General features: G+C 39.1%; 1 protein-coding gene across 1 annotated transcript in view; it reads right to left on the minus strand.

Annotated features, from left to right (window-relative positions):
* SLC2A13 (solute carrier family 2 member 13) overlaps window positions 1-21,578 on the minus strand; it is a 446,857-nt gene extending 425,279 nt beyond the window's left edge. The window contains exon 1 of the mRNA XM_059935646.1: window positions 20,755-21,578. Within this exon, the coding sequence (XP_059791629.1) occupies window positions 20,755-21,304 (550 nt within the window). The 5' untranslated portion in view covers window positions 21,305-21,578. The remainder of the gene's footprint in view (window positions 1-20,754) is intronic.
* Between the last annotated feature and the right edge of the window lie 2,778 nt (window positions 21,579-24,356).

A 24,356-nucleotide genomic window follows, 5' to 3' on the forward strand; every position in this document is an offset into this window, starting at 1 on the left:
TTCATAGTTATTAAGGGTTAAAGCGGTTTACAAAATTAAAAACTAGAATGGTAAACTGGAAAATCTGGCTTGAGCCAGGTCTTTATAACATAATTTATTTTGTTTGACAGTTTAAGTTTCTACATTTATCTGAAGCACTTATATTCAAACAAAAGTTTAAAATGTAATCTAAGACTAGTATTTTAATTATCACAAATTGGAGTAATGATCATGCCACTTCATTGCTATGAAGAGTTACAAACTGGCTTCACTTGAAACACAGCCCCACTTTTCATACCCAGATTTAAAATCTAAATCATTTAAGGATCAGAGCAAACTCAAGATCATGATACTTATTTTTTAAATTCCATACATTTAATACCCTCTTTTAACATTTATCACATCATAACACACTTACATATATGTTTTGTCCCCTAAATTTATAAGCAAACCCGTAAGTGGAAAATAGTGTCTTTTTTGAAATTCAGATTGAGCATTAAGAAGAGAACAAGAGAAGATTTCAAATTCCATATCCAGTATGGATCTTTCTCCAGGAGAAAGATTCAATGAACTTTGAAAACTGGAGTCATCACAGAGATGATTGAGGGTCAGGGAAAAGAGACCAGGTTTCTTTTATAGTCTGAGTGAAATATGACTCTCCAACACTCCTTCCCATCTTATTTTAATTCTGGGTTCAACTATAAAGATGCAACTATTTGAATCATAATCTTTCTTCCCACCAATCTCCCTGCGAGGAAAGATAAGAGACATTAGAGCATTAGTACCATCTGAAAAGGACATGCATCACGTAATAAGTTTGCATGCCAGTTGATTTCACCATTGTATGTCAATGTAGTTACTGTAAAGTCATCCCTGAGACTCTGTCATTTTTCATACATGAATCAACTTCTATTTTTTTTGGACACGCAAGACTGATGAAGAGATCTGCTTTTGTCCCAGGTACTGAGAACAATATAAGACTTGTAAATGTCTTAATTGAACCTAAAATTAATGTTTTTTCCCAACTACTTTAAAAAGTTTGAAACCGCAGACGAGTCAGAAGCAACCCTAGAGGACATTACCTCCACCCACTGCACACACTTCTTACAATATCCCTGATGCACAGATAATCCAATCTCAGCTCAAAAATTACTCACCAGGGTTACACAGTTTTAGTTTTTATCTACTCATTAAGCATTTATTGAATGTCTGCTGTGTGCCAGATACTATACTACGTACTCATGGAACAGGAGTAAACAAAACAGAAAAATAAAAACCTGTCTTCATGAAGATTACATCCTAGTGGAGGGAAAGAATATGTAACATAAATATCAGTTAGTGAAAAGTATCATAGAGAAAAATAAAACAGGGAGAAAAAATAGAGCAAAAAAATAAGAAATTTTTAAAAAGAGAATAGGGAATGCCAGTGGGAGGCGCTGAAACTTTAAACAGAGAGATTAAGGAAGAACTCACTAAGAGACATTTTAGGAAGTGCAAAGATGAGGGACTGAAGTGGATATCTGGGGAGCGCTTTCTTAGCAGAGGAAACAGCCCTTGCAAAGGCCTGGGAGGATGGCTTGTTTGTTCCTAGAGGCCAGGGTGGCTGCAGCAGGAGTAGGGAGAAGGAGAAGTAAGATCACAGGAGGAGAGGGGAAAGGCAAGAACACTACAGCACTGCAGGCCACTGGCTTTTTACTCTGAGCAAGATGGAGAGCTACTAAGGGCAGCACTATGAGTAGTAGTGAACTGGCATAATCCTATTTACATAAGAATCATTCTGGCTGTCATGTGGAGAAAAGGTAGCAAAAGGGTCAAGAAAAAGACAAAGTGAAGTATTAGGAGAGTTTGCAATGCTCCAAGTGAGAGATGGCATTTTGGATCAGGGTGAATAGCAGTGGAAGTGATAAGAAACAGAGTCTAGATATAATTAGAAGCTAATTATAGTTATATAAGCTATAAGAATATAGATTCAGAGGATTTCCTGGCAGATTGAATGTGGGGCATGAGAGTCAAGGACAACTCCAAGGCTTTTGACCCAAACACCAGGAAGGATGCCCTTACCTGGTATGTGGAAGATGGTGGGCAAAGCAGGAACCTGGGTGAGAAGCCGTGGACAGGAGTCTAGAGATCTGGAGAGAGGTCTGGGCTGAGATCTAGATTTGGGAGTTTTCAGCACACAGAAGGCATCCCAATGAGATGGGATGAGATCACCTGCAGTGTGAATGCAAACACAGAGGAGGAGAGCTCCAAGGAGTGATCCCTGGGGCTTGCCAAAGTTAAAAAGGTGTGGGAGATGAGGAAGAATCTGCAAAGGCCATTGAGAACGAACAGCCTAAGGAAAATCCAGGACAGTGTGGTGTCCAAGAAGCCAACGAAAGTACTTCACAAAGTCATGATTTCCTGTGTCAAATGCCTTTGACAGGTCAAATAGGATGAGGACTGAAAATTGCCCTTGGACTGAGCAACACAGAGGGCATGGAATCTTGACAAGAGCAACGTTGGTAGAATTGTAAGGGCAAAATCCTGCCTGGGAAGGGGGTCACAAAAAAATGGAAAGAGAGGAACTGAAGAGAAGGAATGCCATAGGCAACTGTTTTGTGTAAAAAAAGGAGATAAATGTGATAGTAACTGAAAGATGAAGTGAGGTAGAAAGTTGTTTTTTTTTTTTTTCAGATGGCAAAAATAACAGCATGCTTATGGGAATGATCCAGAAGAAAGAGAAATTTATAAAAGAAAGGGATTTCATAGCTGGAATGATAGCTTTGAATAGGAGAGAAGGGATGAGCTCTCAGACACAAGTAGAGGGGCTGGCTTTGGCCAGGAGCACGAACAGTGGAAGAGAGAACCTCTGGACAGTGTAGGCAGTGACATCTGAGGAAACATGAAGGAGATGAGGGAGTTTGGGGATGGACACCATCATTCTGATTGTTTCTATTTTTCATAGTGATAAAGTAAGCAAGATTCTTTCCTGGGATTCATTAAAAAAAAAAAAAAAGATAAAAAAAAAATGTGCACGATACATCATGAGGTCTTGCTAATTTATGCAGTGAGTTAAAAATTAGGAGAAAAAAATACAACCATGCCACTTTCATATGATTAGTCTTTATACTTTTGTCATCATTTCTTAAAAAGGTCATTCCATAAAATAAAGGTAAAATTTCATTTGTAAAAATATTCTATCGCTGGAGTCTTTTGTTATATATGTGTCTGTGTATTTTAAAACAAAAATCTGAAATCCACGTACAGTTACCATGACAAATATAAAGGAAATAGTAAAAAAATGAAATATAAAGTCCATTTTGTCATAGGTAAATTATATATACAATTTTATGCTTTCTTCCAAACTCTACGTCCAGCCATAACTTTTTACATAACTGTAACCAGTGTATCCACACAACTAGGTTCTATTCTTTGGATTTATTATTTGTGGATTTATATGTATCTCAGGTCCACGTTTTCATTTTAACAGCAATGCAATGTTCCTCTTTATACCATGGTCTACATAATCATTTCCCAGTCACTAGGCACTTGGAGATTTCCCAAGTTTTTAAAACATTGCATTGTATACATCTATAAATATCTTTATGCAAAATGAGTTTTTCTTTTATTTCTTTATATTGTAATCCCTAAAGTTCCAGATCAAAGAATATCTGATCAAAGTGAACCCCAAGAGCATACACCTCACTGGATTAACTTCCACATTCCAAGTATTTACTTTGGTATCTAAAATATATGAGTAATTCAAAATAGGTTTGTTGAATTCATGAACAAAAGAATTAATGCATGAAACATGACAAATATGCCTGGCTATTATCTAGAATATTCTCTAAAGAAAATTATCCCAATATATTTTAAAGCAGAAAAATCTCTTCCTAGGGTACAACCCTGAGTGTTTTCTAATTTGCTAATTTACTAAGTACAATGTTATCTTAATTTTCACTTCTAATTTTTAACAAGGTTTAACACTTTCCCAAGAGTTTATTCACTAATTACATTTTCTCTTGCTGTAAATAGTCTACTTAATATGCTTTGGGCATAAGTATATTTAGTTTTAGGTAAATAAATATACCACAATATTTTTCCAATCTGTCATTTGCTTTTAAAACCTGACTGGAGGTTTTAAAAATTATAATGTAGGGGCTTCCCTGGTGGCGCATTGGTTGAGAATCTGCCTGCCAATGCAGGGGACACAGGTTCGAGCCCTGGTCTGGGAAGATCCCACATGCCGCGGAGCAACTAGGCCCGTGAGCCACAATTGCTGAGCCTGCGCGTCTGGAGCCTGTGCCCCGCAACAAGAGAGGCCGCGATGGTGAGAGGCCCGCGCACCGCGATGAAGAGTGGCCCCCGCTTGCCACTAGAGAAAGCCCTCGCACAGAAACGAAGACACAACACAGCCAAAAATAAATAAATAAATAAATTTAATTAAAAATTATAATGTAAAGAACGATGTCACTGACACAGATAAAAGAAAATCACTCCATTCCTATCTTTTTAATTTTGATACATTTACTTTAACACTTTTTTTATTGAGGTATAGTTGATTTACAATTATTATTTCAGGTGTACAACACAGTGATTCAAAATTTTTATAGATTATACTCCATTTGGAGTTATTATAAAATATTGGCTATATTCCCTGTAATGTACAATATATCCTTGTAGCTTATCTATTTTATACATAGTAGTTTGAACCTCTTAATCCCCTCTTAATTAAGAATCCTCTTAATCCGATCTTGCCCCTCCCAGCTTCTCTCTCCCTACAAGTAACCATTAGTTTGATCTCTGTTTCTATTTTGTTATATTCACTTATTTCTTAGATTCCACTAATAAGGGATAACATACAGTATTTATCTTTGTCTGATTTATTTCACTAAGCATAATACCCTTCAGGTCCATACATGTTGTTGCAAATGGCAAAATTTCATTCTTTCTTATGGCTGAGTAGTATCCCATTGTACATATATACCACATCTTCTTTAACCATTCAGCTGTCAATGAACACTTAGAATACTTCCATATACTGGCTATTATAAATAATGCTGCTATGAACATTGAGGTACATGTATCTTTTCAAACCAGTGTTTTTGTTTTCTTCAGATATACACCCAGGAGTGAAACTGCTGGATCATATGAAAGTTCTATTTTTAGTTTTTAAATGACTCTCCATACTGTTTTCCATAGTGACTGCACCAATTTACATTTGCACCAACAGTATACAAGGGTTTCCTTTTCTCCACATCCTCGCCAACTTTTGTAATTTGTGGTCTTTTTGATGATAGCCATCCTGACAGGTGTGGGTGATATCTCATTGTGGTTTTGATTTGCATTTCTCTGATGATTACCGATGTTGAGCATCTTTCCATGTGCCTCTTGGCCATCTGTATGTCTTCTTTGGAAAAAGGTCTATTCAGGTCTTCTGCCCATTTTTAATTGGGTTTTATTTATTTTTTTGATATTGAGTTGTAGGAGCTGTTTATGTATTTTGGAATACTAACCCCTTATTGGTCATATCATTTGCAAATAATTTCTCCCATTCAGTATGTTGTCTTTTTGTTTTGTTGATGGTTTCCTTTGCTGTTCAAAAGATTTTAAGTTTAATTAGGTTTCATTAGTTTATTTTTGCTTTTATTTCCTCTGCCTTAGGAAACAGATAACAAAAAAACACTGGTACGATTCATGTCGAAGAGTGTTCTGCCTACATTTTCTTCTAGTTTTATGGTTTCTGGTCTTACATTTAGGCCTTTAATCCATTTCAAGTTTATTTTTGTACATGGTGTGAGAAAATGTTCTAATTTCATTCTTTTACATGTAGCTATCCAGTTTTCCCAACACCACTTATTGAAGAGATGGTCTTTTCTCAAGAGACTGTTTTCTTGCCTCCTTTGTCATAGATTAACTGAACACAAGTGTGTAGGTTTATTTCTTGGCTCTTTATTCTGTTCCATTGATCTTCGTGCCTGTTTCTGTGCCAGTTCTGGACGGTTTTGATGATTGTAGCTTCGTAGTATAGTCTGAGGTCAGGCAGTACGATACCTCCAGCTCTGTTTTTTTTCTCAAGATTGCTTTGGGTATTCAGGGTCTTTTGTGTTTCCATACAAATTTTAAAATTATTTGTTCTAGTTCTGTAAAAAATGCCATTGGTATTTTGATAGGGATTGCAATGTATCTGTAGATATCCTTGGGTAGCATGGTCATTTTAACAATATTAATTCTTTTAAACACATTATATCTTTCCATCTGTTTGTGTCATCTTCAATTTCTTTCATCAGTGTCTTATAGTTTTCTGAGTATGTGTCTTTTACCTCCTTAGACTTCCTAGGTATTTTCTTTTTGACGTGATGCTAAATGGAATTGTTCTCTTAATTTCTCTTTCTGTTAGTTCATTATTAGTGTATAGAAAAGCAACAGATTTCTGTATATTAATCTTGTAGCCTGCAACTTTACTGAATCGTTGATGAGCCATTACTAGTTTTTTGGTGGCATCTTTAGGATTTTCTATGTATAGTAACATTCCATCTGCAAACAGTAATAGTTTTACTTCTTTTCCAATTTGGATTTCTTTTATTTCTTTCTTGTCCGATTGCTGTGGCTAGGACTTCCAATACTATATTGAATAAAAGTGGTGAGAGTGGGCATCCTCGTCTCATTCCTGATCTTAGAGGAAATGCTTTCAGCTTTTCACTGTTGAGTATGATGTTAGCTGTGGGTTTGTCATATATGGCCTTTATTATGTTGAAGTATGTTCCCTCTATACCCACTTTGTGGACAGTTTTTATCATAAATGAATGTTGAATTTTGTCAAAAGCTTTTTCTGCATCTATTGAGATGATCAAATGATTTTTATTCTCCAATTTGTTAATGTTTCTATTTTTTTAAACTTAGATTCTTAAAACAATATGGTATTAATGAGAATATAAGATCAAATTGCATTTACATTATTTTTCTTCATATTGTGTTTTTCTCAGTTGTTTTTCATAATTCTTTCTTTTCCCTATTATCTTATCTGACTGGTTCAATACGAAACTCTTATAAATAGTTGGATCTACTGCTGAAGTTTTTATTCTGTTCTGTTCACCTCTTTTCTGCTTTTAATAATATATTATTATACCACATAAAACATATATATTATGTATTTTATATACACATATATGTATACATACACATGTACTAACCTAGGAAATATCATTATAACTATACTTAGCTTTCACAATCAAAAACTGCTTTTATCACATAGTGGAGAGGTAAGGCACACATTGGTTCTTAATCAGAAACCTGGATTTGAATCTCAGCACTGTCACTAACAGTACTAATTTACCTAACCTCTTTGCACTCCTTTAATTCACTCTTAAACTAAGGAAAGTACTAACCTTCTTGGTTAATGAGTGAATGCACATAAAAAACATACACACATAGGCATAAAGAATGGGCTTTGTTTTAGGACCTACTATATTTTGACTTTTTACAATACCTCTATTAAGCTACCTTTAAGTAAGCATCATATCCCAAGCAATGAAGATTACGAATTTTCACAGATAAAGGGTATTCAAGGAAAAATGACAAACTGTTAGAATTCTATGTTCTTTGCAGTACGGGATGAATTTTAACTTAAAACATCATTTAAAAAGGACAAACAAGTAGAGGAAGGAATAGTAAACTCCTAAAAATTCTAAATATTTTTCTAACCTAGGAATGAATATAATGAAAGATTTTATAAGAATTTTTATAATGAAAGAATTTACAAGAATTATAAGATTTTATAAGAATATAATGAAAGATTTTGTAAGATTTTATAAGAATTTTATAAGAAACAAGCTTGCTTTCAAGAGACATGACCAAGGACTTGAACAGTTTTCGGCTTTGTGTGTTTTTTGTACATTTTCCGGCCTCACCAACTTCACTGCCAGGTGGGCAGGAGGGGCCCTGCATGGCCTCTGATATAGTCCAGATACACATATTATCTTACCTACAAAATCACGGAGGGCCACGTTACACTGACTATACTTATGCATCCAAAAATAGTGGAGAGAGGAGTTCTAGAAGCCATTTTCTTTATGATTTTATAGTAAATATTAGAATTAGGTAGACACAGCAGTACTGCTTCAAATTTTACGCTGATGTTAATTTCTAATAATGACTATATTTCAAGAATCTTTGATATCTACTGTTAGACATGGTCGCAACTTATTTTCAGTCACTGCATTTTTCTTTCAAAACTACAAGCAGTTGCTAAGCAAACATTAAATGGTTAATGTTTAGTCCTTAAAAACCATGCACAGCATTTTCGTTTCCAATTTTCTTGCTATGTTGTACAGAATGAGTTCCTGACATGGAGTCATAAACTAGGCCCAAAAACATGATAATGAAGTTTTATATGAAAGTTTCCATTATTAAAATTCTTTTTATTCCAAAACTATTATTTTTCAAGTTTTACTAATACTTTCATTCTTTGACTCTAAAAAGGCAGATATATCTTTTCCACTGAGAACAGAACTATTTTGTCTGTAAGTAGGCACATAAAATACTACATTACAAGACAGAGCTAATATCACAGCTTCAACTGGTTCCTTACTACTAGCTCTAACAAACAGGTTCACATTTTTACTTTCTTATTCAACCCCTCCACCTAGCCAAGAAAAGCTGCCTACTTTCCTCAATGCTTTACATTTATCACTGCCCCCTTCCCCAACCAGAAATGTACCCTTCTCTCAGATAACCAATTTTTGTAACTTTCTTCAAGACCCAGTTCAAAACTTCATCTGTCTTGCTGGAAAATAAATTTTACATAATATAACTGAACACTTGAAAGAAAGAATACTGCCCCACTTTTAAACTACTCATTCTTTCAAGTTTGACTGTTCGATTTATATTATGGAATTTTTACTCATCTGTTACTAGTTATGATAAACATAAAAATCTAAGGATAATTTAATTCCATTGATTACAAAAGGTATTAAAGCAATGATCAAGAACTACCATTTATTGATAGCCAGACAGTTTTACATGAATTAGCTCATTTAATTTCTACAACAATGCTATTTTCTAAGCGTTATCATAACACTCATTTTAAAGACATGGAAATTGAGGCACACAGTGGTAAATGCCCAAGGTTACACATCTTATGTGTGAATGTTTAACAAACACTGATGCTTTACTTTGCCAGGCACTTTAAAAGCACTTTTATAAATATGAACTCATTTAATCCTCTTAACTACCCTAGGAGGCAGGTCTTATCACCATTCTACAGATGAGGAAACTGAAGCACAAGACTTGACATAATCACCCAAGTAGTAAGTGGCCAGCCAGGGTGTGAGCCCAGGCAGTGTGAATCCAGAGGGCTCAAGCTTCACCACCATGTAGTCCCATTTCTGAATTAACAGTGAAGCAATTAAGTATGTACCTGAGCCTTCTAGTGTTCAACTACAGTAATGTTCTTTTGGGTATTACTTTTACGTACTCATTAGTTTGCTACATATTTAAGAGCTTAATATATAAACAGTGGGTAACTCAGCACAGTAAAAGACACAAATACTATTAATACCTAATTACCTAACCCCATGAGTTTCTGTTCTACCAGGGGAGATGAGTCACAGCCAAAAAGATATATACATTGTAAGGAATAACGCAGTTAAAGGCCATGATTTGCTTCAGAGAAAGTGCCAATATTTAGCAGAGGCCAACTGAGAAAGCTTTCACGATAAAGCTGAACCTGGAAGGATGAGTAAACATCCTATAGATACTTCTAGTGTAGGATTAAGAACATGTTACTGTGCTCTCATGTTTGTCTCTCCCCCACTAGACTTAGGTCTCTGAAGAACAGCGACTAGTTTTATCTTTCTCTCTCCAACACCCAACAAAGTCATCACTCAGTAAATAGCTTTGGGACAAGGGGTAGAGAGAATGTTACAGAAAAGCTCATTCCAAACAGAGAGAACATCAGGAACTTAAAGGGAAAAGCAGCAGTTTTTAATTTTAGTTGCTGTATCATAGGCAATACCTCTGTGCTCTCCAACGCCAGGGGGCCCCACTTTCGCTATATTCCATGTGAATATACCTCCTTAAGGGTGAATACAGTGTGCATGAGCCCCCTGGAGTTGTGCAACACAGCAGCTCTGATTATAGGCATCCCTGTTCACAAGCTCTTAGCAAAGGAAAGAGATGTTCTAACCTCTAAGCTTTGCTTTTCTCATTGTCATTCCTTGACATGCTGTGGCCATGTTCTTGAAAAACTCATTTAAAAATTTTATATTTTAAAATTAACTTTCACAATAATATATCATGGTAAAAAACAATTATGCTATTTTCAGGGAGAAGCGACAGAGTTACAAAACAGTTGAGCATGGACAGACTCTGAAGCCAGACCTCTTGGGAGCTATCTCTGGCTCCACCACTCAGGAGCCTTTGTGACCATGTGAAAGTTACTTCATCTCTTTTCACCTAAATATCCTCTTCTTTAAAAGAAGATACAGGTATACCTCCAAGACGTTGCAGGTTCAGTTCCAGACCACCACAATGAAGCAAATATTGCAATAAAGCAAAGCAGCAGTAAGTCTAAAAACTCAATGTACTACTTTAAGTAAAAAACACTTTATTGCTAAAAATACTGACCATCATCTGAGCCTCCAACAAGTCGTAATCTTTTGCAATGGTAACAGAGATCACTGATCACAAATCATCGTAACAAATATAATAAAAATTGAAAAGTTTGAAATACTGCAACAATTACCAAAATGTGACACAGGGACATAAAGCAAGCAAATGCTCTTGGAGAAATGGTGCTGACAGACTTGCTCAATGCAGGATTGCTACAAAACTTCAATTTGTAAAAAGCACAATTATCTGTGAGGCACAATAAAATGAGGTATGCCTGTAATAGTATTAGCTCACTGGGTTATTATGAAAATTATGGGAATATAAGCAAAATGTTTAGAAGAGTGTCTGGCATAGAGTAAGCACTGAATAAATGTTAGGTATCACTTCCAGGGTGCTGGTCGCTAAATCGATTGCCAATTCACATTCTGCCTTGAAGCGACTGGGGAGACTCCCCCTGGCACAGAGCAGGGAGATGCTGAAATCAGTACAGAAGGATGCTGGTGCCACCATGATGCCACTGTGCACTGTGGCACTGGGGACCCCATCACACTGCTCAGCCTTATTGTGAAATGAGGCTTCTGCTGTGTGGCTTTCAAAACATATTCCAGACCACATAATTCCAAACAATGGTGCTAATATTTAATAAAAGGCCTAAGTATGAAGCATGCAGTACTCCCTCCCAACTTGAGTCTAGACGTATCTGTAAAACTTGGCTATTTTTTTCTCTATACATCCAAGGAAGTTAAAGTTTAAATATACAAAATGTTTTGGGGTTTTCTACTGAGTACATATTTTCTCCAGACAATGAAAGTTTTCTCTATAGAAGTGTTGCTTACTCTTTACTCTGAAGGACAAAGGAAAGAGAAAGGTAAGAAAATGAAAAGAGTTACAAACAGGAAGGATGGGAAGGATGTATAAAGGAACCAAGTTCAATCAGGAAGAAAAAAGAAAAATAGTTTATGTGCTTTTGAGTAAAGATGGCAAAGACTGCTTGCTATTTGAGATCTACCAGCAGGTTCTATATCATTAAAGGTGTTAAAGCCAAAGACATTAGTGTGAATCAGTCAACTCAGACTGTGTTCTTACTCTGAGCTTAAGACACAGAAGAGAGAAGTATGGATGGATAAAAAAGAGAAATGTTTTATAGAGAAGTCACATGAACAACTTCATAGAACTCACGTTAACACTTATGTCATCTCACTGACAACTCACTCAAGGAGCGCAATGCAATACTACTAGGCAAACATAATTAGGTCATAACTCTCACTATAACTCTACAATGTCAGTGCCACCAGATATAAAAGTGTGGAGGTAGCTGGGTGGGGCAGTACACACAAACTGTTAACATGTATGAAACAAGGAAACAGAAGTCAAAGAAGTCAAATGAATTTTTACTTTACATGTCAGTTTCATACCGGTAGAGAGCAAAAATCCAATACAGAAATCCTGCTTTAAAAGAAGATAAAACCGTGCCACATCTTCTTTATCCATTCATCTGTCGATGGACACTTAGGTGGCACATAAATACAATAGAATATTACTCAGCCATAAAAAGAAACGAAATTGAGTTATTTGTAGTGAGGTGGATGGACCTAAGGACTGTCAAACAGAGTGAAGTCAGAAAGAGAAAAACAAATACCATATGCTAACATATATATATGGAATCTAAAAAAAAAAAAAAATTGTTTCTGAAGAACTTAGGGGCAGGACAGGAATAAAGACACAGACATAGAGAATGGACTTGAGGACACAGGGAGGGGGAAGGGTAAGCTGGGATGAAGTGAGAGAGTAGCATCGACATATATACACTACCAAATGTAAAATAGATAGCTAGTGGGAAGCAGCTGCATCAAACAGGGAGATCAACTCAGTGCTCTGTGACCACCTAGAGGGGTGGGATAGGGAGGGTGGGAGGGAGATGCATGATGGAGGGGATATGGGAATATATGTATACATATAGCTGATTGTTATACAGCAGAAACTAAAATAGCTTTGTAAAGCAACTATACTCCAATAAAGATGTTAAGAAAATAATTATTCGGATAACAAACAAAAAAAGATAAAACTGAAAGAAATTATGGAGGGTGGGGAAGGGAACAAACTTGGTTGCAAAAAGAAAAAAATCAGCACTAGCTGATTAACTATTTAAAAATCTGTCTGATTCTATGATTACCTTAAATGAAATTCTTTATTGATATTAATCTCAGCATTGAGATTGTATTGAGAAAGTATGACTTTCTGATCAGACAAGATTTTACAATTGCTTTGCATTAAAGTATAAAAATTCAAAGTGCTGTTTGAATAAAACTGATACATTTTTGAAAAATATTACTCAACAGGCCATAACATACCAACTAAAAGCTGCAATAAGCAGCTACAAACTGTGTTCCAATAGAGGGAGTACCGCAACAGACAGAGGAGGACAGGGAGTACCGCAACAGACAGAGGCCGACAGAGGAGAAACTGGTATAAATCTAAGATTAATTCAGCAAACCCAGTGCTGTATAAATTAACATGTCAATTCTCAGTAAACGTTTTGGATACTGGTAAATATCTGAATTTAGACCCTTTTTAATATGCCCCACACAGGCGCTAAATCACCACTTACAATGAGCAGTAAATGCCAACACTCTGGAAAAAGGTAGAAATTACATTGCGTGCTTTTTGGCTATGGACATGCTAACAATGATAACAGTATAGCATTCTTATACTCTGCCCTGTCACAACAACCTTGTGTGTGTGTTATGCATGAGAGACACAAGGTCCCAGACAATAATCACATGAAGCAAAACATGCAAATTCACACTCCTTCAATCCTTTTGTACCTAACCACACCTAAAAACTTTGATTGTAGGTACAATTTTGCTGAGCACTTACAAAATGTAACTGTGTAAAAGACATGAAAATGAGATTCTCTATAGAATATAATAAATTCTGAGTTTGCAAATTTGTGTCCTATTTGAAATTAGAGTCTTCAGGTTTAAAAAGCTTGGTGTCAGAAGTAGTAGGGCAGGAACAATGGCAAAAGTCTGGTCCCAGGACTCAAGTCAAGGATAAGAGACAGGAGGAACCAAAGGAACCTCTGGTGAAACCAAAACCTGAAATATGCCATTTTCAAAATGGGTACTCAATAAGCTGATTTTGTTGTAACTAGTCAAGGAAACTGAACCCTTAAACTAAAACAAATACAAACACCCCCGATTTCTTATGCTTCTGTTACATGAATCATTTAATATAATTATACATTCTAATTATAGATTGAACAATTATACTCTACTGCTTGATATCTTTATATTTTTCAAAGATTTCTGTTGAAGGGAGCACTGACTCTTCCTATTCCAGTAATTCATGACCACATATTTTAGCCACCTGGTAGTAACCATCTCGGCAAAGGATTTCTCATACTACAAAATTGAAAGAGGCAAGGTGTGAAAGGAAAATCAAAATGGAGTCAGTACTGCTAAAAGAGCTCTCTTAAACAGAGCTGGGACGCCATTAAGAAAGTGCATTTCTCAGCCTGTATGGAATCTGACCTTTGGACCTGAAGTCACCCAGAACACCTGCCAGAAACTCAAGATACTTATTGGACCCCTACTCTAAAATAACTCATGATTCCTTTAGATATTTTCCAGCTTGCATCAGAGAAAATCACAATTCTTACCAGGCAACTTTTAGCAACCTCGTGACTTTCTGTCTTTACCTGACTCTTTCCCTTCCTTGGAACACTCTTTCAGGGTTACCTGAATCTGTATCTCCCAAATCACAATTCTTAAGACACCAAATAAACTCTTTTCTTATTTGCAGCCTCCTGATTTTTTTTTTTTTTTTGCGGGGGGTGGGGGGGTTGACAAAAGGTTGAAGAAAGTAAGAGTTTAAAAGCAGAATGAAAAAAAAAAAAAAAAAAAAGCAGAATGGTTTAAAGAAGAAGGAAAAAAAAAATTCAAGGGATGTTTAATCTGATCATATCATTTACAACTGAAATCTCCAAAGACTGTTCCCGCGTAGGCAAGACCAAATAAACCCTATTCAGCCTAATCCACACCTCTCCCCGCAAAAAATCATTCCAGTTTCATGGCTGACCCATCATCACCCTTCAGTCACTTTTTGCTTCATATACTGCTTTTACTTTTTGCTGCCTTTACTCTTGCTGTTAACTTAAATGCCCAGTAATTCAAAGAGCGAAAGACTCCGAGGTTTTGTTTTTTAATTCTGATTTTGCACCAGTGACTTTGTCATTTAACTGCTGCACCTTGTTTTATTGCATACCTTGTTTCACTGAGCTTTGAAGATACTGCATTTTTTTTACAGATTGAAGGTCTGTGGTAACCCCGCAGAGAGCAGGTCTATTGGCACCATTTTTCCAGCAGCACTTGCTCACTTGTTCATGTCTCTGGGTCACATTTTAGTAATTTTCACAACATTTCAAGCTCTTTCATTATTACTATAATTGTTATGGTGATCTGTGATCAGTGATCTTTGATGTTACTAATGTAATTATTTTGGGGCACCACAAACCGCACGCATATAAGATGGGAACTTAATCAAAAAATGTTGTGTTTGTTCTGACTGCTCCAGGAACCAACAGCTTCCCAGCCCCTCTCCCCCTGTCCTCAGGCCTCCCTATTTCCCTGAGAGGCAACAATATTTAAATTAAGCCAATTAATATCCCTACTTTTAACAGTCTCTAAGTGTTAAAGTGAAAAAAGTCACAGGTCTCTCACTTTAAATGAAAAGCTAGAAATGATTAAGCTCAATGAGGAAGGCATGTCTCAAGCCAGGACAGGCCACTAGCTAGGCCTCTTGCACCAGTTAGCCAAGTTGTGATGATGGCAAAGTTGAAGGAAATTACAAGTACTACTCCAGCAATACACAAATGATAAGAAAGCAAAATAGCCCTATTGCTAATACAGAGAAAGTTATAGTGGTCTGACAGATCAAACCAGCTACGACATTTCCTTAAGCCAAAGCCTAGTCCAGAGCAAGGGCCTAACTCTCTTCAATTCTACGAAGGCTAAGAGAGGTGAGGAAGCTGCAAAAGAAAAGTCTAAAGCTAGCAGAGGTTGGTTCATGAGGTTTAAGGAAAGAACTCCATACATAAAAGTACAGGGGAAGCAGCAAGAGCTGATGTTGAAGCTGCAGCAAGTTACCAAGAAGATCTAGTAAAGATAATTAATGAAGGTGGCTACAACTAAACAACAGATTTTCAACATAGACAAAACAGCCTTATGTTGGAAGAAGATCCCTTCTAGGACTTCCATAGATAGAGAGAGGTCAATGCCTGGCTCCAATGCTCATTTACCATTCTAAAAAATCCCTGGGCCCTTAAGAATTAGGCTAAATCTACCCTGCCTGTGCTCTATGTATGGAACAAAGCCTGGATGGCAGCAAGTCTGTTTACAACACAGTTTACTGAATATTTTAAGCCCTCTATTGAGACCTACTGCTCAGAAGATTCCTTTCAAAATATTACTGCTCATTGACAATGCACCTGGTTACCCAAGAATTCTGATGGAGATGTATGAGATTGATGTTGTTTTCATGCCTGCTAACATAATATCCACTCTGCAGCTCATGGATCAAGGAGTAATTTCAACTTGCAAGTCTTATTATTTAAGAAATACCTGTGTAAGGCTATAGCTGCCATATATAGTGATTCCTCTGATGGATACGGGCAAAGTCAATTGAAAACCTTCTGAAGGATTCACCGCTCCAGATACCATTAAGAATATTAGTGATTCATAGTACGAGGTCTATTTTGCAACATTAACAAGAGTTTGGAAGAAGTTGATTCTAATGATGACTTTGAGGAGTTCAAAACTTCAGTGGAGGAAGTAACTGCAGATGTGGTAGAAACAGCAAGCGCACCAGAATTAGAAGTGGAGCCTGCAGATGTGACTGAATTGCTGCAATCTCATGATAAAACTTTCACGGATAAGGAGATGGTTCTTACGGATAAGCAAAGAAAGTAGTTTCTCAAAAAGAAATCTACTCCTGGTGAAGATGCTGTGAAGACTGTTGAAGTGGCAGCAATGGATTTAGAATACTATCAATACATAAAGTTAGTTGATAAATCAGTGGCAGTGTTTGAGAGGATTGATTCCAATTTTGAAAGAAGTTCTAACTATAGGTAAAGTGCTATCCAAACAGCATCGCGTGCTACAGAGAAATCATTTGTGAAAGAAAGTCAACTGATGCAGCAAACTTCAGTGTTGTCTTATTTTAAGAAATTGCCACAGTTACCCAGGCTTCAGCAACCACCACCTTGATCAGTCAGTAGCCATCAATATGGAGGCAAGACCCTCCACCCCCAAAGATTACTAGCTGAAGACTCACACGATGGTTAACAATTTTTAGCAGTATTTTTAAACTAAGGTACGTACATTTTTTTTTAGACATAATACTATTTGTACACAATAGACTACAGTATAGTGTAAATATAACTTTTTATGCACTGGAAGTTTGTGTAACTCACTTTATTGCAATAGTCACTTTATTTCAGTGGCGTAGAAACAAACCCACAATATCTATGAGGTATGTATGCATCCAGCAAAAGGAGACCTGTTTCTAGAGCTAAAAGGATTAAATGAGATAACCTATATAAAGTAACAGCAGGGTTCCTAGTCCATACTAAAGCACCAATAATATTTCGTTTCATGGCTCTCTGTAAATCTGCTGAACTCCTACTCATCCTTCAAACCCCGTTTTAAATATCTGTTTCTACAAAACCGGCTTAATTATGTGTCTATTTTCTTCCCCCCAAAAAATGCAATTGCCTATTCTCCTGTGTTTCCCATGGCACTTAGAGAAACCTCTATTGTATTTTAATTGCTTTTTTTTTTAATTAATTATTTATTTTGGCTGCGTTGGGTCTTCATTTCTACACACAGGCTTGCTCTAGTTGCGGCGAGTGGGGGCTACTCTTTGTTGCGGTGCACGGGCTTCTCATTGTGGTGGCTTCTCTTGTTGCGGAGCACGGGCTCTAGGCTCGTGGGCTTCAGTAGTTGCAGCACGCGGGCTCACAGGCTCTAGAGTGTAGGCTCAGTAGTTGCTGCGCACGGGCTTAGTTGCTCCGCAGTATGTGGGATCTTCCGGGACCAGGGCTAGAACCCTGCATTGGCAGGCGGATTCTTAACCACTGCGCCACCAGGGAAGTCCCTAATTTCTTGTTGCTGGCCTTTCTGTTCCATTAGAGTATGCACACCTCCAGGGTGGGATTTTTATCTAATTACTGCCTACTCCGAAACTGACACAATCAATAATGGAAGCTTAATTTGCATTTGTTAAACAAATAAATGATTTCATTAAACTATTACAAACTAAAACCCTTAGATGGCCTTTCAAATATTTCATGATACCCTTAAAAAAATAATAACAATCCTAACTTAGAGCGATACCCTATCAGCAGTGGAATTTTTTAATGTTTCTGCTTACTATTCACTCATTTATTCTACAAGTACAACCAGTGCCTCCTACGGGCTGGGAGTACTGTACATTAGTGAACAAAATGAATAAAAAACTCTGTCCTCCCGGCCCTTATATTTACCACAGGTAAATCTGTGGAAGTAAGAAATTACCATTGCAAACTTGTCTGAAAACTATACCAGAAGACACATTTTGTTATTCTTCAACATTTACTAAATATCAAAAGAACGACAACAACAACAAAAACTCCTGACCACACATAAAATTTAACTACTTAAAACAGCATGAAATAAACTCAGATTTAGTGTACTAAACAAGCAAAACTGATTTTGTATCCCTAAAAAAATGCTCATGTTAGGACCCATTTCCTTGTAGTTAAAAATATTTGTGACTTCTTTTTTTGAATGGTTAGTAATCTTTGTGTTTTAAGAGTTCTATGTGTACAATTACATGCATCACATAGATCCTAATTTGAAAGGTGGTGATGTTTAATGTGGCTTATCTGAAAACCTGTTTACGACCTTAAAACATTCTTCACTTTTTAAGTAAGGAGGGCTTTTTACGAAATTTTGTATCAGGGCTTCTAGTCTAAGGGGTGCTCTCCCTGGAAATGAGACAGGCCGTTAGTTTAAAAAAAATTTAACTAATTTTTTATCAGGACCACGTCTCAACTGGCTGCACTATCAGGCAAGCAGCCCAGGTGCCACAGACACAGATGCAGTTCTTGCACACCAACCTTTCCAATCTAACCTCCGGCTTTATCCTCTTTATTGCATCCACCTGGTTCCCCACGTATGGCCTATGGTTTCCTTTCTTTACTCATTCCCTGGCTTAGAAGGTCCTTTCCTTACTTCTACTGTCAAAATACTACTCATCAACATACCATTTCCATCTGGAAGAGCTTAGGCTTTCTTCTGTTGGGAGTAATGGTACCCTCTTTTAATTCATCAGCCCTCACTGTGATCCTTTCTTATGGAGATGAGCAAGTTCTACCTTGCTTTAGTCCTGCCCTGCCACTCTCACTGAAATATAAATGCTCCTCACTGTTCTGCTCACAACATCTGGAAAGGGCCCTTACACACAACAGCGGGTTAATTTTCCTATCAGATATAAGAGTAAACATAATACCCAAATATCCAATACTTGCCATAGCTAAACACTAGGAAACTTCATTTAGAGATCTCTGCAAAACAGTATTGAATTCCAAAATCACAAATAAGATTCAGTCTTACTGAACAAATCTTGCTACCTAAAATTACATTATTTCAATGTCCGAAGAAACAAAAAAGGTAGTCTGATATCCCAGGCAGAGAATTCTGAGAAAATAATCCTGAAGGCACAGGTAGTTCCTGTACACAGAGGTTTCATTTCAGCTGTACTTTTTGGTCATTTTGGACTTCAATGCACCAACTCAACATTTTACTGAGAGGCTTGTCCTGCTTCCCAATTAACAGTGCGATACACAAACAAAAAGGAAGTCAGTAATAATCGATTTTGGATATAAAAGTGCAGTGAGTTGGGTTTTAGGCCCATGGTTCCTACATGTGGAGTTGCATAAATGGGGCTCTCTCCCCCATAGAGCCTACAGAGAAGAGGCAAAAAGCATAAAGGTCAAACAAGTAGTGAATGGACAGATCATCAGGAGCCCAAGATTTAAAGGGCTCTTTCATCAATCCCTAGCCATAGGGAAGAAATACTTCAACAGCACCCTAAAGGAAACAAAAAAACTGAATTATGAAAGGCAACATTAAAAAAAGCAACAGTGGCGTGTCTTAGAAAAATTACTAGCGAGATTTAAGTCTCAACCCCCTACTTTGTCTCAAAAGTGTTTTCTAATAATACTAAGCACATTCCAAACAGCTTCCATCTGCCAAGAACTTACCAACTGCACCTCCCCTGCTCAGCAACCAGGGTGAAAAATCAATGCCAAGGGAACCTAAATCCCTTCATTTTGGAAGTAAATTGCGAACATCTACCTTGCTAGGCATTTATCCACAGGGCGAGTAGTTCCTAAATGAATTTAGGAAGTGAACATGACCTAAGGGAAAGCAGGAGAGGCAAAACAAAGAGGAGAGTGGGTGAATATAGATTTAAAGGAAAAAGTCAGAGAAACAGAAAAGGCAAGAATTTATTTGGGAAGAAAATGAAAAGCAAAGGGCAATACAAAAAGTAACAGCAAAAGAGGAGAAAAAATAATACTCCACCCTAAAGATAAATGACTAGAGAAGGAAAGTGAAGAGTAGCAAAAAATAGAGTCCAGATGACTTGATTAACTTTAAAAATTCTCTTACTGTGACTTTTAAGACTGATTGGGTTCGGAGTTTGGAATCCTAGGAAAGGAAACGGTCTAGCAATGGAGAAACAAAGTGAGACAATGCTGAAAAGTAAAGAGACCCTCCTTCCTAAGCTCTAGATAGGCATCAGGTAGGGCTGGATCAAGGAAAACGCTGGTGATACGCGGGGCTCCTGGAAGGGCTCAGAGAGGCAACAATCACGCGGATTCACTTGTCTGTGGGAAATCGAAGATTACTCGTGGGCTCGGGACAGACTACAGAGAACCCCCACCCCCACCCTAGGGGGAGCCTGCGAGGCCGGACTAACAAACAGATGGGCTCTCAGAGCAGGAGCAAGAGACGCGGAGTATTCTCGGGAGCCGGCCAGACCCGACGGGGACCCCGAAGGGGCAAAAGGAACGCAGCGACTAGGGTCAAGGGCGGTGTCGCCAGGGGCCCCCCGGGCGCCCTTCGCCAAGCCGGAACTCACCGATGCCGAGCCCTACAACCAGGCGGCCGGCGAGCAGCGTCTCCTTGTTGTTCGCCGCAGCCAGCACCGTGGAGCCGGCGGTGAAGAGGGCACTGGCCAGCAGGATGGCGGCGCGGCGGCCGAAGACGCCGTTGAGGGCCCCGCCAGCCAGCGCCGAGACTGCGGCCGCCCCCACCGTGCTGGACACGAGCAGCTCCTGCCACAGCGCGTCCAGGCTGAGCTGCCGCTTGAGCAGCAGCATGGCCCCCGACACCACCCCGGTGTCATAGCCGAACAGGAAGCCGCCCAGCGCGGAGAAGACTGCCACCACGTACACGAAGGCGGGGGTCTCGTCCTGCTGGAACTGCCTCCGCGCCGCGCGCTCCAGGTCCCCGACGCCGCCGCCGCCCGAGCCCTGCAGGCTGGCGCTGGACTCGGCGGCCGCCAGGAGGCTGCGCTCCCCAGCCGTGCTCGCCGCGTCCGGCTCCTGCTGCTTCCTGCGCCGCTCGCCCATCAGGCTGCTCAGGCTCCGCAGCGTGTACTCCACATTCTCGCTCGCCTTGCGGGACATAGGGCAGGGGCCCGGGGCTGCCCGGGGGGACGAGGCTCCGCGGGCCGGCGGTCTCGGAGGGCTAGACAGCCCGAGCGGGCACAAGGAACCGCTGCCGCCGCCTTCCTCCTCCCGGCTCCCGCTCCGACTGCCACGGCAGCAGCCGCCGCCGCCGCGGCCGCTCCGGGGAGAAAGTTGCTGCCCGCCGAGCCCCGGCGCTGCGGAGTTGGAGCCTGGCGGGTCTCACTCGAGACTCACGCCCCGCGCCTGCCGAGCTGGCGCTGCGGAGCGAGCGGGAGGTGGGGCCGCGGGTCACGTGCAGCCCCAGCCGGCAGGGCCGGGCCGGAGACGCTCCGCCCCCTCCCCGGGCGGGGCCAACCTGAGCCCGCCCCGATCCCTAAAACCCACCCACCCACCCCCCCTCCCCCGCCCCGGTCGATCGCGACCTCCGACCTAGGCTCCTTCTTACGTGGCTCTCGCATCCTTACAGCTTTAAGCCCCCTAGTTTCGGGGCCGCAGCTGGGTAGCAAGCCAATGTTTGAATGCCGGCTACTAGGCTTTCAGACTCGGAGAAACCGCCTACGATGATTGCACGGTTTGGAAAGGCAAGGAGAGAATCTCTTATAAAAGCCTGAGGATGGCCAAGCCTGGAAAGGGCCTAGGAAAAAATATCCTGTTATGGCATATAGCAAGTACTCTTCCTTACTTTTATAATATTGTGACAAAAATGGGTCTGTTCTGGAGCAATTAAGTTTCTTATCTCCAGTCCCTCCTCAACTTATGCTTATTTTAAAGGCACGGTACATCTTATTTCTTTGAGGACAGAGATAACGAATCTCCCCAGGTGAATCCCAAACTTCCTTCCAGGGATCCCTGATGTGTAAAAGAAAATTCACATTTATACATTACACTCCTGTATCACCAAGGAGCTCCCACTGGTACAAAGTAAACCCAATATTTGATGTGATTTAACGTTTAAGAGGAAATCTCCACCTAACTCCCCCAACATACTCACTAAAAGGAAGAATGTCTTCTCCCCTGAGAAGTCTGCACTGTTGCCTTCCATTTGCAGGGGCAATTTTAACTGCTTCATTTGCTTGAAACAAAGCAAAGATGACATTACTTGCCACCAGTTTTTTAAACTGTTGAGTTAATTGCCGGTTGTTAGTTTTTTTCCTCATTTTGAAGTCAGTAGTAAATCATTTTATACAGCTCCACTTTAGAAGAGAAACTTTGTCCCTCTGATTTGCTTTCATTCTTCAGGCTCAGGGCAGGAGGTAAAGCATCATATAATTTTGTTCCTTATCATTTCAGTGCTCTTTTATTTTCCTTATTTGAGCAAAAGTCTTAGTCTGAGGCCTATTTTTTCATGCAGCCTAAAACTTGTTCTTATTAAAGAAAAGGATTTTGTCGTTTCGTTTTCAATAAAAATTTATATTAGAATTTGTCAAAATTGCTTTCCTTTGGATTATCAGTCATGATTATCTCCATAATATAACACTTTCCTTAACAGCACCAAGGAAAAATGAAATAATGGGCTTAGAGGACTTAACTGTTTAAACTTATTGTGTGGCTTTAAAGTAAGGTTCTCTCATAATTCCCAGGGATCAATTAAACAGAGAGAGCTTTTAGCTCTGGAGCAATGAACTCTAATATTCAGGCTACAGAAAAAGATTCAGGTAAGAGAGCGCCCTTTTCCATGCCTGCTGTAATAAAACCGCGCCACCTGGTGGTGAGCCGGTTCATCGCTTTTGAAGAGCAGGGCTCTTCTACCAGATGAGAATCAGCTGGTACTGTTGACAGTTCCCTCTTGCTGAGATGAAACAAACTTCCTTTTACTCCTGTCAGGAACACCTTGGCTCCTGAGCATCCTTGCTGGAAATTCAGCTTTTGTGTCACAGAACGCTAAACTACTTAAAATGGTTCCACTCCAAATCATCACAGCACCTAAATACCTACGATCAGGTTACATCTGAAAAGAAATGTGACATGAAAAAAAGGGATCAGAGAGTTCAACAGAGTTCTTTCCAGCCCTTGGAGGGAGCCAAGTTCATTTTAACACTACAGCGTGAGTCCAAAGTATAGTTCCCTGAAGCCTGCCCCAACCGCAGATTATGATGAAATGGAAAGCTAAGGATCAAAAGACATGAGTCCTATCAGTATCACTGTTTTACTGTACAACTTCTGACAACCACTAAATTAGTCTGTTCTTTGTTTTCTTATTTGCAGAGCAGATATTGGTACAGCAATGACTCATTTACTAGAAATGAAAAATAATTTTAAAATATACCTTGTTGCTATTGCACAGTAAATAATAATTCTAAGCATCATTATTGGCTTGCAAGGTGAATTTGAAAACCCAAGTTTTAAGTACATTTGCTTTACAACCTCCAGGAAGAGGGAAAGAAGTGAGAGAGTGGTTTTAGCTGTACTGCTACAGATCCCTTTCCATTCATCTCTCCCACCATAACAGTTCCCTTTCTCCGGAGATAACCACACCTATCACTTTGAAACATATCTTTCCAGAACTTTCTGTATGCATTTATATGTACACAGTAAAACACAAAGTTTGTTTTACTATTGTTTAGATCACAAAGAAAGAAAACCCAAATCCGACTGGTTTAAGCCAAAATTATGGTGGAGAGGGAGTATTTATTGACTCTTGTCTCTGAAAAGCTTTCAACAGGCTGATTTCAAGTACAGCTGAATATGGGCCTCAAAAACCAGGATGTCACCAAGAGCTCCATCTCTCCATTCTGCTTCTTGCTACTTGCGCTCCACTCTCAAATTCCATGTGGTAGCCAAGTGACTACAGCAGGTTCCAAGGTCTATTTCCTATTCTACTCATATCTGATGGCCAATTAGTGCCCACATCTTGAACTATTAATAGAAGTAAACCATGTGGGCTTCGAGTGTGTTTGGGGGAGCATTCCCATAAGAAATCTGGGGTACTTTTTTGCCAGAAGACAGGCAAATAAATCCTGGGCAATAAAACCAACAGATTTGAGTTACCAAAGTAACTAGTAAAGTAACATGGCATAAAAGGCAAGTAAAGCGTTTCAGTAAGGAGGGG

This window comes from Balaenoptera ricei, chromosome 10 (genome assembly GCF_028023285.1).
Source record: "Balaenoptera ricei isolate mBalRic1 chromosome 10, mBalRic1.hap2, whole genome shotgun sequence".
Lineage (NCBI taxonomy): Eukaryota > Metazoa > Chordata > Mammalia > Artiodactyla > Balaenopteridae > Balaenoptera > Balaenoptera ricei.